The 12,888-nt window shown below is 49.7% G+C and overlaps 1 protein-coding gene across 1 annotated transcript in view; it reads left to right on the plus strand.

Annotated features, from left to right (window-relative positions):
* Window positions 1–807: 807 nt before the first annotated feature.
* The window catches only part of polr1e (RNA polymerase I subunit E), a 36,815-nt gene continuing 24,734 nt past the window's right edge, over window positions 808–12,888 (plus strand). Inside the window, exons 1-4 of the mRNA XM_067983355.1 lie at window positions 808–970; window positions 4,729–4,832; window positions 6,155–6,231; window positions 12,491–12,576. Of these exons, the coding sequence (XP_067839456.1) occupies window positions 901–970; window positions 4,729–4,832; window positions 6,155–6,231; window positions 12,491–12,576 (337 nt within the window). The 5' untranslated portion in view covers window positions 808–900. The remainder of the gene's footprint in view (window positions 971–4,728; window positions 4,833–6,154; window positions 6,232–12,490; window positions 12,577–12,888) is intronic.

The raw sequence follows: 12,888 nt of genomic DNA on the forward strand, positions 1-12,888 counted from the left end.
CGGCCTGTAGGTGGCGGTGTCACTGGCGGTGATGTGCGGGCTCGGCCTGTAGGTGGCGGTGTCGCTGGCGGTGATGTGCGGGCTCGGCCTGTAGGTGGCGGTGTCTCTGGCGGTGATGTGCGGGCTCGGCCTGTAGGTGGCGGTGTCGCTGGCGGTGAGGTGCAGGGTCGGCCTGTAGGTGGCGGTGTCTCTGGCGGTGATGTGCGGGCTCGGCCTGTAGGTGGCGGTGTCTCTGGCGGTGATGTGCGGGCTCGGCTTGTAGGTGGCGGTGTCTCTGGCGGTGATGTGCGGGCTCGGCCTGTAGGTGGCGGTGTCTCTGGCGGTGATGTGCGGGCTCGGCCTGTAGGTGGCGGTGTCTCTGGCGGTGATGTGCGGGCTCGGCCTGTAGGTGGCGGTGTCGCTGGCGGTGAGGTGCCGCCTCGGCCTGTCGGTGGTGGTGTCGCTGGCGGTGATGTGCGGGCTCGGCCTGTAGGTGGCGCTGTCGCTGGCGGTGATGTGCGGGCTCGGCCTGTAGGTGGCGGTGTCGCTGGCGGTGATGTGCGGGCTCGGCCTGTAGGTGGCGGTGTCTCTGGCGGTGATGTGCGGGCTCGGCCTGTAGGTGGCGGTGTCGCTGGCGGTGAGGTGCCGCCTCGGCCTGTAGGTGGCGGTGTCGCTGGCGGTGATGTGCGGGCTCGGCCTGTAGGTGGCGGTGTCACTGGCGGTGATGTGCGGCCTCGGCCTGTAGGTGGCGGTGTCTCTGGCGGTGATGTGCGGGCTCGGCCTGTAGGTGGCGGTGTCGCTGGCGGTGAGGTGCGGGCTCGGCCTGTAGGTGGCGGTGTCGCTGGCGGTGAGGTGCCGCCTCGGCCTGTATTTGACGCCGTGTTGTTCTCGCGCGGTTGTTGCCGGTTGGTTTTGCCGGTGATGGCGGCGGTCGGTGTGTGGAGATACAGCGAGAGCGCGGAGCGGGGCCCGGAACAATCGGCCACACTCGGTGGGGGCTCCGAGTACTTGATATGGAGCAGGATATTTATCGTCAATTGAAGGGGCAGCGGGGAAAGGTCCGGGTCTGACCGGCAATAGAGAGACAGACAGAGGGAGAGAGAGACGGACAGACAGAGGGGGGGGGGGGGGGGAGAGGGAGAACCAGACAGACAGGTGGGGGGGGGGGAGAGTGAGAGAGACAGACAGACGGGGGGGGGGGAGAGTGAGAGAGACAGACAGACAGGGGGGGAGAGTGAGAGAGACAGACAGACAGGGGGGGAGAGTGAGAGAGACAGACAGGGGGGGAGTGAGAGAGCCAGACAGACAGACAGGGGGGGGAGGGAGAGAGCCAGACAGACGGGGGGGGGGAGTGAGAGAGACAGACAGACAGGGTGGGGAGAGGGAGAGAGCCAGACAGACAGGGGGGGGGAAGTGTGAGAGAGACAGACAGGGGGGGAGAGTGAGAGAGACAGACAGACAGGGGGGAGAGTGAGTGAGAGAGACAGACAGACAGGGGGGAGAGTGAGAGAGACAGACAGACAGGGGGGGAGAGTGAGAGAACCAGACAGGGGGGGGAGAGGGAGAGAGCCAGACAGACAGGGTGGGGAGAGGGAGAGAGCCAGACAGACAGGGGGGAGAGTGAGAGAACCAGACAGACAGGGGGGGAGAGTGAGAGAACCAGACAGACGGGGGGGGGGGAGAGAGAGAACCAGACAGACAGGGGGGGAGAGTGAGAGAACCAGACAGACGGGGGGGGGGGGAGAGAGAGAACCAGACAGACAGGGGTGGGGGGGAGAGGGAGAGAACCAGACAGACAGGTGGGGAGAGGGAGAGAGCCAGACAGACAGGGGGGGGGGGGGGGAAGTGTGAGAGAGACAGACAGGGGGGGAGAGTGAGAGAGACAGACAGACAGGGGGGGAGAGTGAGTGAGAGAGACAGACAGACAGGGGGGGAGAGTGAGAGAGACAGACAGGTGGGGAGAGTGAGAGAACCAGACAGGGGGGGGAGAGGGAGAGAGCCAGACAGACAGGGTGGGGAGAGGGAGAGAGCCAGACAGACAGGGGGGGAGAGTGAGAGAACCAGACAGACAGGGGGGGAGAGTGAGAGAACCAGACAGACGGGGGGGAGGGGGAGAGAGACAGACAGACGGGGGGGGGGGAGAGGGAGAGAGACAGACAGACGGGGGGTGGAGAGAGGGCGAGAGACAGACAGACAGACAGGGGGGGGGGGGGGAGTGAGAGAGCCAGACAGACAGACACGGGGGGGAGTGAGAGAGAGAGCCAGACAGACAGACGAGGGGAGAGGGAGAGAGCCAGACAGACAGGGGGGGGGGGGAGAGGGAGAGAGCCAGACGGACAGGGGGGAGAGTGAGAGAGACAGACAGACAGACAGGTGGGGAGAGTGAGAGAACCAGACAGGGGGGGGAGAGGGAGAGAGCCAGACAGACAGGGCGGGGAGAGGGAGAGAGCCAGACAGACAGGGGGGGGGAGAGGGAGAGAGCCAGACAGACAGGGCGGGGAGAGGGAGAGAGCCAGACAGACAGGGGGGGGGGAGAGTGAGAGAACCAGATAGACAGGGGGGAGAGTGAGAGAACCAGACAGACAGGGGGAGGGAGAGAGACAGACAGACGGCGGGGGGGGGGGGGGGAAGAGGGAGAGAGACAGACAGACGGGGGGGGGGGGGGGAGAGGGAGAGAGACAGACAGACGGGGGGGGGGCGGAGAGTGGGCGAGAGACAGACAGACAGGGCGGGGGGGGGGAGTGAGAGAGCCAGACAGACAGACACGGGGGGGAGTGAGAGAGAGAGAGAGAGAGAGACAGACGGACAGGGGGAGGGGGGGGGAGAGGGAGAGAGCCAGACAGACAGGGGGGCGAGAGGGAGAGAGACGGAGTGGGACGGACAGACAGACAGAGTGAGATGGAGTGGGAGAGAGACACAGAAAGACAAAGAGGGATGGAGTATGTTAGTCCACTTTCAAGGGTAGAGACGTTGCTTGACCTGGTTTTGCGTAATGAAACAGACTGGTGAAATGGGCAGTCGCATGGCAGATGAAATTTAACGCAGAGAAGTAATGCATTTTGGAAGGAAGGATGAGGAGGCAATATAAGTTAAATGGTACAAACTTAAAGGGGATGCAGGAACAGAGAGACCTGGGGGTTCACATACATAAATCTCTGAAGGTGACAGGACAAGTTGATAAGGATTTTAAAAAAGCATATGTGATCATGGGCCTTTATCAATGTCACAAGTGACGTCCTATATGACTGAATGTGGTGCACTCTCCCTCCTCATCCTTCTTGACCAGTCTGCAGCCTTTGACACAGTTGACCACAGCATCCTCCTCTAAGACCTCTCCTCCGTTGTCCAGCTGGGTGGGACTGCCCTCGCCCGGTTCCATTCTTATCTATCCAGTCGTAGCCTGAGAATCACCTGAAATGGCTTTTCTTCCCACTTCTGCACTATTACCTCGACGACTCAAGCATCTATCCTTGGCCCCCTCCTATTTCTCACCTACATGCTGCTACTTGGTGACATCATCCGAAAATACAATGTCAGGTTTCACGTGTACGCTGACGACACCCAGCTCTACCTCACCACCGCCCCTCTCGACCTCTCCACTGTCTCTGAATTGTCATGCTGCTTGTCCGATATCCACTATTAAATGAGAAGAAATATCCTCCAACTAAATATTGGGAAGACCAAAGCCATTGTCTTCGGTCCCTGCCACAAATTCCGTTACCTAGCCACTGACTCCATCCCTCTCCCTGGCCACTGTCTGAGGCTGAACCAGTACATTCACAACCTTGGCCTCCTATTTGATCCAGAGATGAGTTTCTGAATCCATATCCGCTCCATCACCAAGACCGCCTACTTCCACCTCCATAACATTGCCCGTCTCAGCTTATCTGCTCGTCAACCCTAATGCATGCCGTTGTTACCTCCAGACTTGACTATCCCAATGCTCTCCTGGTCGGCCTCCATCTTCCACCCTCCATAAACTTGACCTCATCCAAAACTCTGCTGCCTGGATTCTAACTCTCACAAAGTCCCGTTCACTCACCAACCCTGTGCTTGCTGACCTGCATTGGCTCCCGGTCCAGCAATGCTTCGATTTTGAAGTTCTCATCCTTGTTTTCAATTCCCTCCGGGGCTTTCCCCTCCCTATCTTTGTAACGTCCTACAGTCCTACAACCCTCTGAGATCTCTGCGCTTCTCCAATTCTAACCTCTTGTGCATCCCTGATTTTAATCACTCCATCACTGGCGGTCGTGTTTTCAGCTGCCTAGGCTCTAAGCTCTGGAATTCCCTCCCTAAACCCCTCCGCCCCCTACCTCTCTCCTCCCTAAAGACGCTCCTTAACACCTTCCTCTTTGATGAAGCTTTTGGTCACCAGTCCTAATATTTCCTTACGTGCCTTGGTGTCGTATTTTGTTTGATAATCTCACCTGTGAAGTGCCTTGGGACGTTTTACTACATTAAAGGTGCTCTCTAAATGCAAGTTGTTATAAATATTTACAGAGGGAGAGGGAGAGAACGAGATGGAGGGGATCAAAGAGGGATGGGCAATAAACACTAGTTTGCTAGCATCGCCCACAACCCAAGAACAAATTTTTAAAAATATATTATTGGCTTTCAGTTTGAAAAATTATATTGCATTGGTTGTCAAAAAGTTACCCAGAGCCATCTAGTCAGCTCTTCTGTGATTGCTGTACAAAATTATTCTGTGGACCACTAATTCATTTTATAAAATGTATTCCTGTTTTGCAGTTCAGTTTTCCAACGGGAAGCTCACAAATTCAGAAAATGTGGAATTTCAGCTGCACAAAAATATACACAAAAATAACCCCCGGAAGAAGCATCAACTTATCTTGGTAGGAGTTAAGTGACGGGCATTCTTGTGCAATAAAATACAATTAACAATTTTCTGCTTCCATAGAACAGGCTGCTATACAATGTACCATCGTTAAAACAGGCATGGCTGATTAGAAACATAGAAAATAGAAGCAGGAGTAGGCCATTCGACCCTTCGAGCCTGCTCCACCGTTCAATATGATCGTAGCTGATCCTCTATCTCAATACCATATTCCTGCTCTCTCCCCATACCCCTTGAAGTCTTTTGTGTATAGAAATCTATCTAGCTCCTTCTTAAATATATTCAGTGACTTGGCCTCCATAGCCTTCTGTGGTAGAGAATTCCACAGGTTCACCACCTTCTGAGTGAAGAAATTTCTCCTCATCTCAGTCCTAAATGTCCTACCCCATATCCTGAGAATGTGACCCCATGTTCTGGACCCCCCCAGCCAGGGGAAACATCTAGTCTTGTCAGAATTTTATATGTTTCAATGAGATCCCCTCTTCTTCTAAACTCGAGTGAATACAGGCTGAGTCGACCCAATCTCTCCTCAGACGACAGTCCTGCCTTCCCAGGAATCAGTTTGGTGAACCTTCACTGCACTCCCTCTATGGTAAGTATATCCTTTCTTAGGTAAGGAGACCAAAACTACACACAATACTTCAGGTATGGTCTCACTAAGGCCCTGTATAACTGCAGTAAGGCATTCTTGCTCCTGTACTCAAATCCTCTTGCAATGAAGGCCAACATACCATTTGCTTTCCTAACTGCTTGCTGCACCTGCATGTTTGCTTTCAGTGACTGGTGTACAAGGACACCCAGATCCCTTTGTACATCATGCCAGTATATTACCGCTAATCCCATGTGCTTTAATTTTGCACACTAACCTCTTATGTGGGACTTTATCAAAGGCCTTCTGAAAATCTAAATAAACCACATCCACTGGTTCTCCCTTATCCTACCAGTTACATCCTCAAAATAACTGCAGTAGGTTTGTCAAACATGATTTCCCTTTCATAAATCTATGTTGACTTTGTCTAATCTGATTGATATTTTCTAAGTGTCCTGTTACCACATCCTTTATAATAGACTCCAGCATTTTCCGTACTACTGATGTTAGACTAATCGGTCTGTAGTTCCCTGTTTTCTCTCTCCCTCCTTTTTTAAATAGTGGGGTTACAATTGCCACCCTCCAATCTGCAGGATCTGTTTCATAATCTATAGAATTTTGGATTATTCTGACGACTGTGTAACTGCTTTAAACTGTTAAACAACATTGATACATTTTTTTGAAATTGCTCAACTTATTTGCTCAGACGATTCTTTTTCATCCTCCTGTAGTCTGCTGAGACAGATAGACTGACATATGTTGGAAATAATTTTGGACCGGGTGCTCTGAAGTGCAACTCACTGTGCAAGTAAGTGTGTTTCTCCTACTCGAGCAGAATTCCATTTAAAAGTAAAGTGCTGGAAACACACAACAGGGTCATCAGCATCGGAAAAGAGGAGAGCGAGGTTGTGGTAGGCACTCTCTTGTCATTTATGTGTCACTTTTTGCATCTACCCATGCATTCAAGCCTGAAATGGGCGACACAGATTAGCTAGAATAAAATAGTCTTCCTTCCATTTTGATCTAACTGTATTGTGAATCAAGCACAATATCAACTAGTTAAAATAAGAGAAGTGGGGCTTATTGAGTAGCTCAAAGAGCTGGCTCAGGCATGAGGGGCTGAATGGCCTCCTTCTGCGCTGTAAGATTCTATGATTAATTTTCCCCCAAATACAGCAACATGCTGTGCAGCAGGGCCTGCAAAGCACATTTATTTTTATTTAGCAGTGGTGCACAGGGAGCCGCATTGCCAGTACCACAGTACAAAGTTTGCACGCTGCGGTTCTGCAGTGAAAAAGAAGCCAGATGCTGTAATGTGGAATAGAGGCATTGCGTGATTTATGGAATAAGCTGCCTTGGGTAACTTGGGAGAAGAAGGAAGGGAGACTGAGAGAGAGAGATGGAAAAGGAAATTAAGACAGGAAGTGGGGGGGGGGAGGTGCGAGGGGAAGAGAGAGAGAAGTGTGTACGAGTACATGATATAGTTGTGCCAGTTGTGTTACAATGAGAATATTGGTCATTCTTATATATAGTAACAGGTCTGCTGTGAGATTGCTCATGTTGTGTTAGAGGACACACTGTTATATAACAATAGGGTTATTCTCGACAAAGTGTGTCAGGCCTTGTGTGCTCGATGTAAAAATTTTAATATACTTAATACACATACTGTATATTAATCTTGTATTTGTGTGCACTTTCTGTCAACTTTTTCTGTTATAAATGTCCATGTCCACATTTATAATTCCTACATCTGCATTTATAATGAAAGCTGCCTATGTGTAATTACCCCCTTCCCCCAGTGTGTGTATTTGCAGCATGATAAGTTTACATAGCCAATTTCCATTATAAATGTGGACTTTTTTTTTATTCGTTCATGGGATGTGAGTGTCACTGGCAAGGCCAGCATAAATTGCCCATCCCTAATTGCCCTTGGGAAGGTGGTGATGAGCCGCCTTCTTGAATCGCTGCAGTCCATGTAGTGGAGGTTCTCCCACAGTGCTGTTAGGTAGGGAATTCCAGGATTTTGACCCAGCGATGATGAAGGAATGGCGATATATTTCCAAGTCGGGATGGTGTGTGACTTGGAGGGGAACGTGGTGGTGTTCCTTGTCCATCTAGGTGGTAGAGGTCGGGGTTTGGGAGGTGCTGTTGAAGAAGCCTTGGCGAGTTGCTGCAGTGCATCCCGTAGATGGTACGCACTGCAGCCAAGGTGCGTTGGTGGTGAAGGGAGTGAATGTTTAGGATGGTGGATGGGTGCCAATCAAGCGGGCTGCTTTGTCCTGGATGGTGTCGAGCTTCTTGAGTGTTGTTGGAGCTGCACTCATCCAGGCAAGTGGAGAGTATTCCATCACACTCCTGACTTGTGCCTTGTAGATGGTGGAAAGGCTTTGGGGAGTCAGGTGGTGAGTCACTCGCCGCAGAATACCCAGCTTCTGACCTGCTCTTGTAGCCACGGTATTTATGTGGCTGGTCCAGTTAAGTTTCTGGTCAATGGTGACCCCCAGGATGTTGATGGTGGGGGATTCGGCGATGGTAATGCCGTTGAATGTCAAGGGGAGGTGGTTCGACCCTCTCTTGTTGGAGATGGTCATTGCCTGGCACTTGTCTGGCGCGAATGTTACTTGCCACTTATCAGCCCAAGCCTGGATGTTGACCAGGTCTTGCTGCATACGGGCATGGACTGCTTCATTATCTGAGGGGTTGCGAATGGAATTGAACACTGCAATCATCAGCGAACATCCCCATTTCTGACCTTATGATGGAGGGAAAGTCATTGATGAAGCAGCTGAAGATGGTTGGGCCTAGGACACTGCCCTGAAGAACTCTGCAGCAATGTCCTGGGGCTGAGAAGATTGGCCTCCAACAACCACTACCATGTTCCTTTGTGCTAGATATGACTCCAGCCACTGGAGAGTTTTCCCCCCTGATTCCCATTGACTTCAATTTTACTAGGGGTTCCTGGGTGCCACACTTGGTCAAATGCTGCCTTGATGTTGAAGGCAGTCACTCTCACCTCACCTCTGGAATTCATTGTTCATGTTTGGACCAAGGCTGTAATGAGGTCTGGAGCTGAGTGGTTCTGGCAGAACCGAAACTGAGCATCGGTGAGCAGGTTATTAGTGAGTGAGTGTCGCTTGATAGCACTGTCCACGACACCTTCCATCACTTTGCTGATGATTGAGAGTAGACTGATGGGGCAGTAATTGGGCAGATTGGATTTGTCCTGCTTTTTGTGGACAGGACATACCTGGGCAATTTCCACATTGTCTGGTAGATGCCAGTGTTGTAGCTGTAGTGGAACAGTTTAGCTAGAGGCGCGGCTAGTTTTGGAGCACAAGTCTTCAGCAGTACAGCCGGGATGTTGTCTGGGCCCATGGGAATTTATAATGGGATTATGTAGAAATGAGAATATATGACTTTAAAATAGGGACTGAATTATGTCTGCACACCTTGGTCCATTTATCTCCACCCCCTAACCCCACTTCACCTGAAGTCTGCACTTTAGTCTTGACTCCCTATGTGCAATGCCACAGGAGATTGCATAGTCTTTAATAAAATAATTTTAGACTTGTGGCTCTTTGTCAGCTGTTGAGTTTTGAAAGGATGGCCACACCTGAGAGAGATTAATATTCAGTGGAGAACCTCAGTCGAGGGTTGACAAGCCTGCTGTGTAAGCCCAGCTAATTTTTTTGTTTTTATTTCACATTTTAAACAGTTGCAGGATTTTTAATCTACAGAGTATGGCTTGCAGTCTTTCAGCATTTTCTTTAATGAACTTTTATACTATAATAAGAGCATAAGAAATAGGAGCAGGTGTAGGCCACATGGCCTCTTGAGCCTGCTCCGCCATTCAATAAGATCATGGCTGATCTTCTACCTCAACACCACTTTCCTGTCTTATCCCCATATCCCTTGATTTCCTTAGTGTCCAAAAATCTATCGATCGCAATCTTGAATATACTCAACGACTGAGCAATCTCAGCCCTCTGAATTCCAAAGATTCACAACTCTGAGTGAAGAAAATTTTCCTCATCTCGGTCCTAAATGGCCGACCTTTTATCTTGAGACTATGACCCCTAGTTCTAGACACTCCAGCCAAGGGAAACAACCTCTCAGCATCAACCTGTCAAACCTTCTAAGAATTTTATACATTTCAAAGATGGAAGGTGTCATCGACAGTGCTATCAAGCGGCACTTACTCACCAATAACCTGCTCACCGATGCTCAGTTTGGGTACCGCCAGGACCACTTGGCTCCGGACCTCATTACAGCCTTGGTCCAAACATGGACAAAAGAGCTGAATTCCAGAGGTGAGGTGAGAGTGACTGCCCTTGACATCAAGGCAGCATTTGACCGAGTGTGGCACCAAGGAGCCTTAGTAAAATTGAAGTCAATGGGAATCAGGGGGAAAAGTCTCCAGTGGCTGGAGTCATACCTAGCACAAAGGAAGATGGTAGTGGTTGTTGGAGGCCAATCATCTCACCCCCAGGGCATTGCTGCAGGAGTTCCTCAGGGCAGTGTCTTAGGCCCAACCATCTTCAGCTGCTTCATCAATGACCTTCCCTCCATCATAAGGTCAGAAATGGGGATGTTCGCTGATGACTGCACAGTGTCAAGTTCCATTCACAACCCCTCAAATAATGAAGCAGTCCGAGCCCGCATGCAGCAAGATCTGGGCAACATTCAGGCTTAGGCTCATAAATGGCAAGTAACATTCACGCCAGACAAGTGCCAGGCAATGACCATCTCCAACAAGAGAAAGTCTAACCACTTCCCCATGACGTTCAACGGCATTACCATTGCCGAATCCCCCACCATCAACATCCTGGGGGTCACCATTGACCAGAAACTTAACTGGACCAGCCATATAAATACTGTGGCTACAAGAGCAGGTCAGAAGCTGGGTATTCTGTGGCGAGTGACTCACCACCTGACTCCCCAAAGCCTTTCCACCATCTACAAGGCACAAGTCAGGAGTGTGATGGAATACTCTCCACTTGCCTGGATGAGTGCAGCTCCAACAACACTCAAGAAGCTCGACACCATCCAGGTCAAAGCAGCCCGCTTGATTGGCACCCCATCCACCACCCTAAACATTCACTCCCTTCACCACCGGCGCACTGTGGCTGCAGTGTGTACCATCCACAGGATGCACAGCAACAACTCGCCAAGGCTTCTTCGACAGCACCTCCCAAACCCCGACCTCTACCACCTAGGACAAGAGCAGCAGGCACATGGGAACAACACCACCTGCACCTTCCCCTCTAAGTCACACACCATCCCGACTTAGAAATATATCGCCGTTCCTTCATTGTCGCTGGATCAAAATCCTGGAACTCCCTTCCTAACAGCACTGTGGGAGAACCGTCACCACACGGACTGCAGCGGTTCAAGAAGGCGGCTCACCACCACCTTCTCGAGCGCATTTAGGGATGGGCAATAAATGCCGGCTTCGACAGCGACGCCCACATCCCATGAACGAATAAAAAAAATCACCTCCTTCTTCTAAACTTCACAGAATGTGGAGAATATATCTTTAATATAAAAATCTTGCATATGCGTGCACTTCCTGCCCATCACACATCGAAAGTCACACACTGCCTAATGCAAGTTTCTGTGTCGACACAATGGTAGTCATTTAGAATGTACAAACTCTTCAACAGAAAATACCAGTCACAATATCTGCAGCTTCTCAATTGACCTGTGTATGAATTCATGCAGTGTTTACTTAAATCGATTACACTTTGCAGCTTTAAAGGGGCACACACCTACACTATAGCAGCAGAATAATAACTTGTGGTTTACATGGTATAATGTTTGTGTCCTTATAAAGCAGCACATCCTCTGACTTACTGTCAGAAGTGCCACAGGAAATTTGCATCCTAACCCTGAACTTGACAATTATGTATCAAATAGCACAAACGGTCCTCTGTCCCTCTTCCAGAACTTGCCCACCTCTTTAAAGATTCAACACGCTGTATGGCTAACTGCTCTTAGTTGACGTTTCTTTTCAACTTTCTCCTGGTATCCTTCTAGTACAGTTCCACGGCTGTTGATGGCCCTTCACTACCTTGCATAAGTAGTTCTTACAAGTGTGAGCTTCGATGTCACAACCAGTCCTGTTTTCACTCGACACTTGCATTCATGTACTTTCCAGCAGAGGTCGCTGGATAGCGATTTAGGGTAAGGAAAGCTGTTTCCCTCCCATACAATGGGCTAACAGGACCAATTTAAAAACAAAAATCATCATACAAAGTGAATACATTATGAACTAGTACACGTGGATAGTTTGGCAAAAATGGTGAAGTCCACCAATTTCTTGCACTTTGCCTGATTTTTTTTTTCTGCCATTTTCTCCCTCTGAAGGATGTTCATGACTCGTTGAGATATGAAAATTCTTCATGGATGAGCTGAGGCAGTGAATGTTGGGAGGTCTTTTGGCCACTTGGGAAAGAGGTGGCGGCATCACAATCAACCTCAATCCTGCAGTCATCTGACACTCAGATGCATGCTTCCAACATGGAATGCTGGACCACATCGCCAGGCCAATTTTTCATTGTCCTGATCAAGAGATGCTGCACTCAGTTGTGATACCGCTTCTACCTAAAATCAGGCTGTGTGTCAAAACTGGGACCGTCCTGATTTGTACGACTCCACTGCTCATTGCCATCAGGAAGCAATGATGGTTTTTATTTTTTATCTTAGTCTGTTCTGGTAATCTTCAGAGACTTCTGTTTTTGCTTTCAGTTTGCCAGATTCAAAAAGTGACTGGAAGCAGAAAGTGACAAAAACAAGGTTTAAACAGCACAATATGGTTTCCTCAGTCTGCTCAAGATGCTTTTTACTATATAAAAAAAATCACTATAGAACAATTTAGTGATGTGTTTTACATTTTGATATGGCATTGATAAGAGAGTGGCGAAGTATTTACGTGCATGTGGTATTTGTGTAAAATAAAAGGTTAATGCTTGGAAATTACTGTTCCAAAAATGCAAATGAATGGGAAGTTACTGAATAAAAGTGACTAAAAAGCTTTCATTAAGTGGAATGTGCTCTGTTCCGTTCAGGTATTTTGTTGGCATGCTAAATAAAAGCACGGGGAAAATGGAAGTGCACGATGCTCAGCTGTTCAACATGCAGCCCTTCTTTCCTGGTAAGTTCTCCACTAAATTGTTCTTGACCACCTTGTGAGCATAATTAGACATGGCTAAATCAAGGCTTCTTTGCATCAACAACAACAACTTGCATTTACGTACCAATGTTAACATAGAAGGGTTCCAAGGCCCTTCATAGACGTATCATCAGCCAAAAATGGACACCGATCCAGAGAAGGAGCTATTGCGAGGGGTGACCACAAGCCTGGTCAAAAAGGTGGGATTTAAGGAGGGCCCTGAAGGAGAGTTGGAGGGGGTTAGGGAGGGAATTCCAGAGCATGGGGCCTGGACCCCTGAAGGCATGGCTATAA

This window comes from Heptranchias perlo, chromosome 4, assembly GCF_035084215.1.
Source record: "Heptranchias perlo isolate sHepPer1 chromosome 4, sHepPer1.hap1, whole genome shotgun sequence".
NCBI classification, from domain to species: domain Eukaryota; kingdom Metazoa; phylum Chordata; class Chondrichthyes; order Hexanchiformes; family Hexanchidae; genus Heptranchias; species Heptranchias perlo.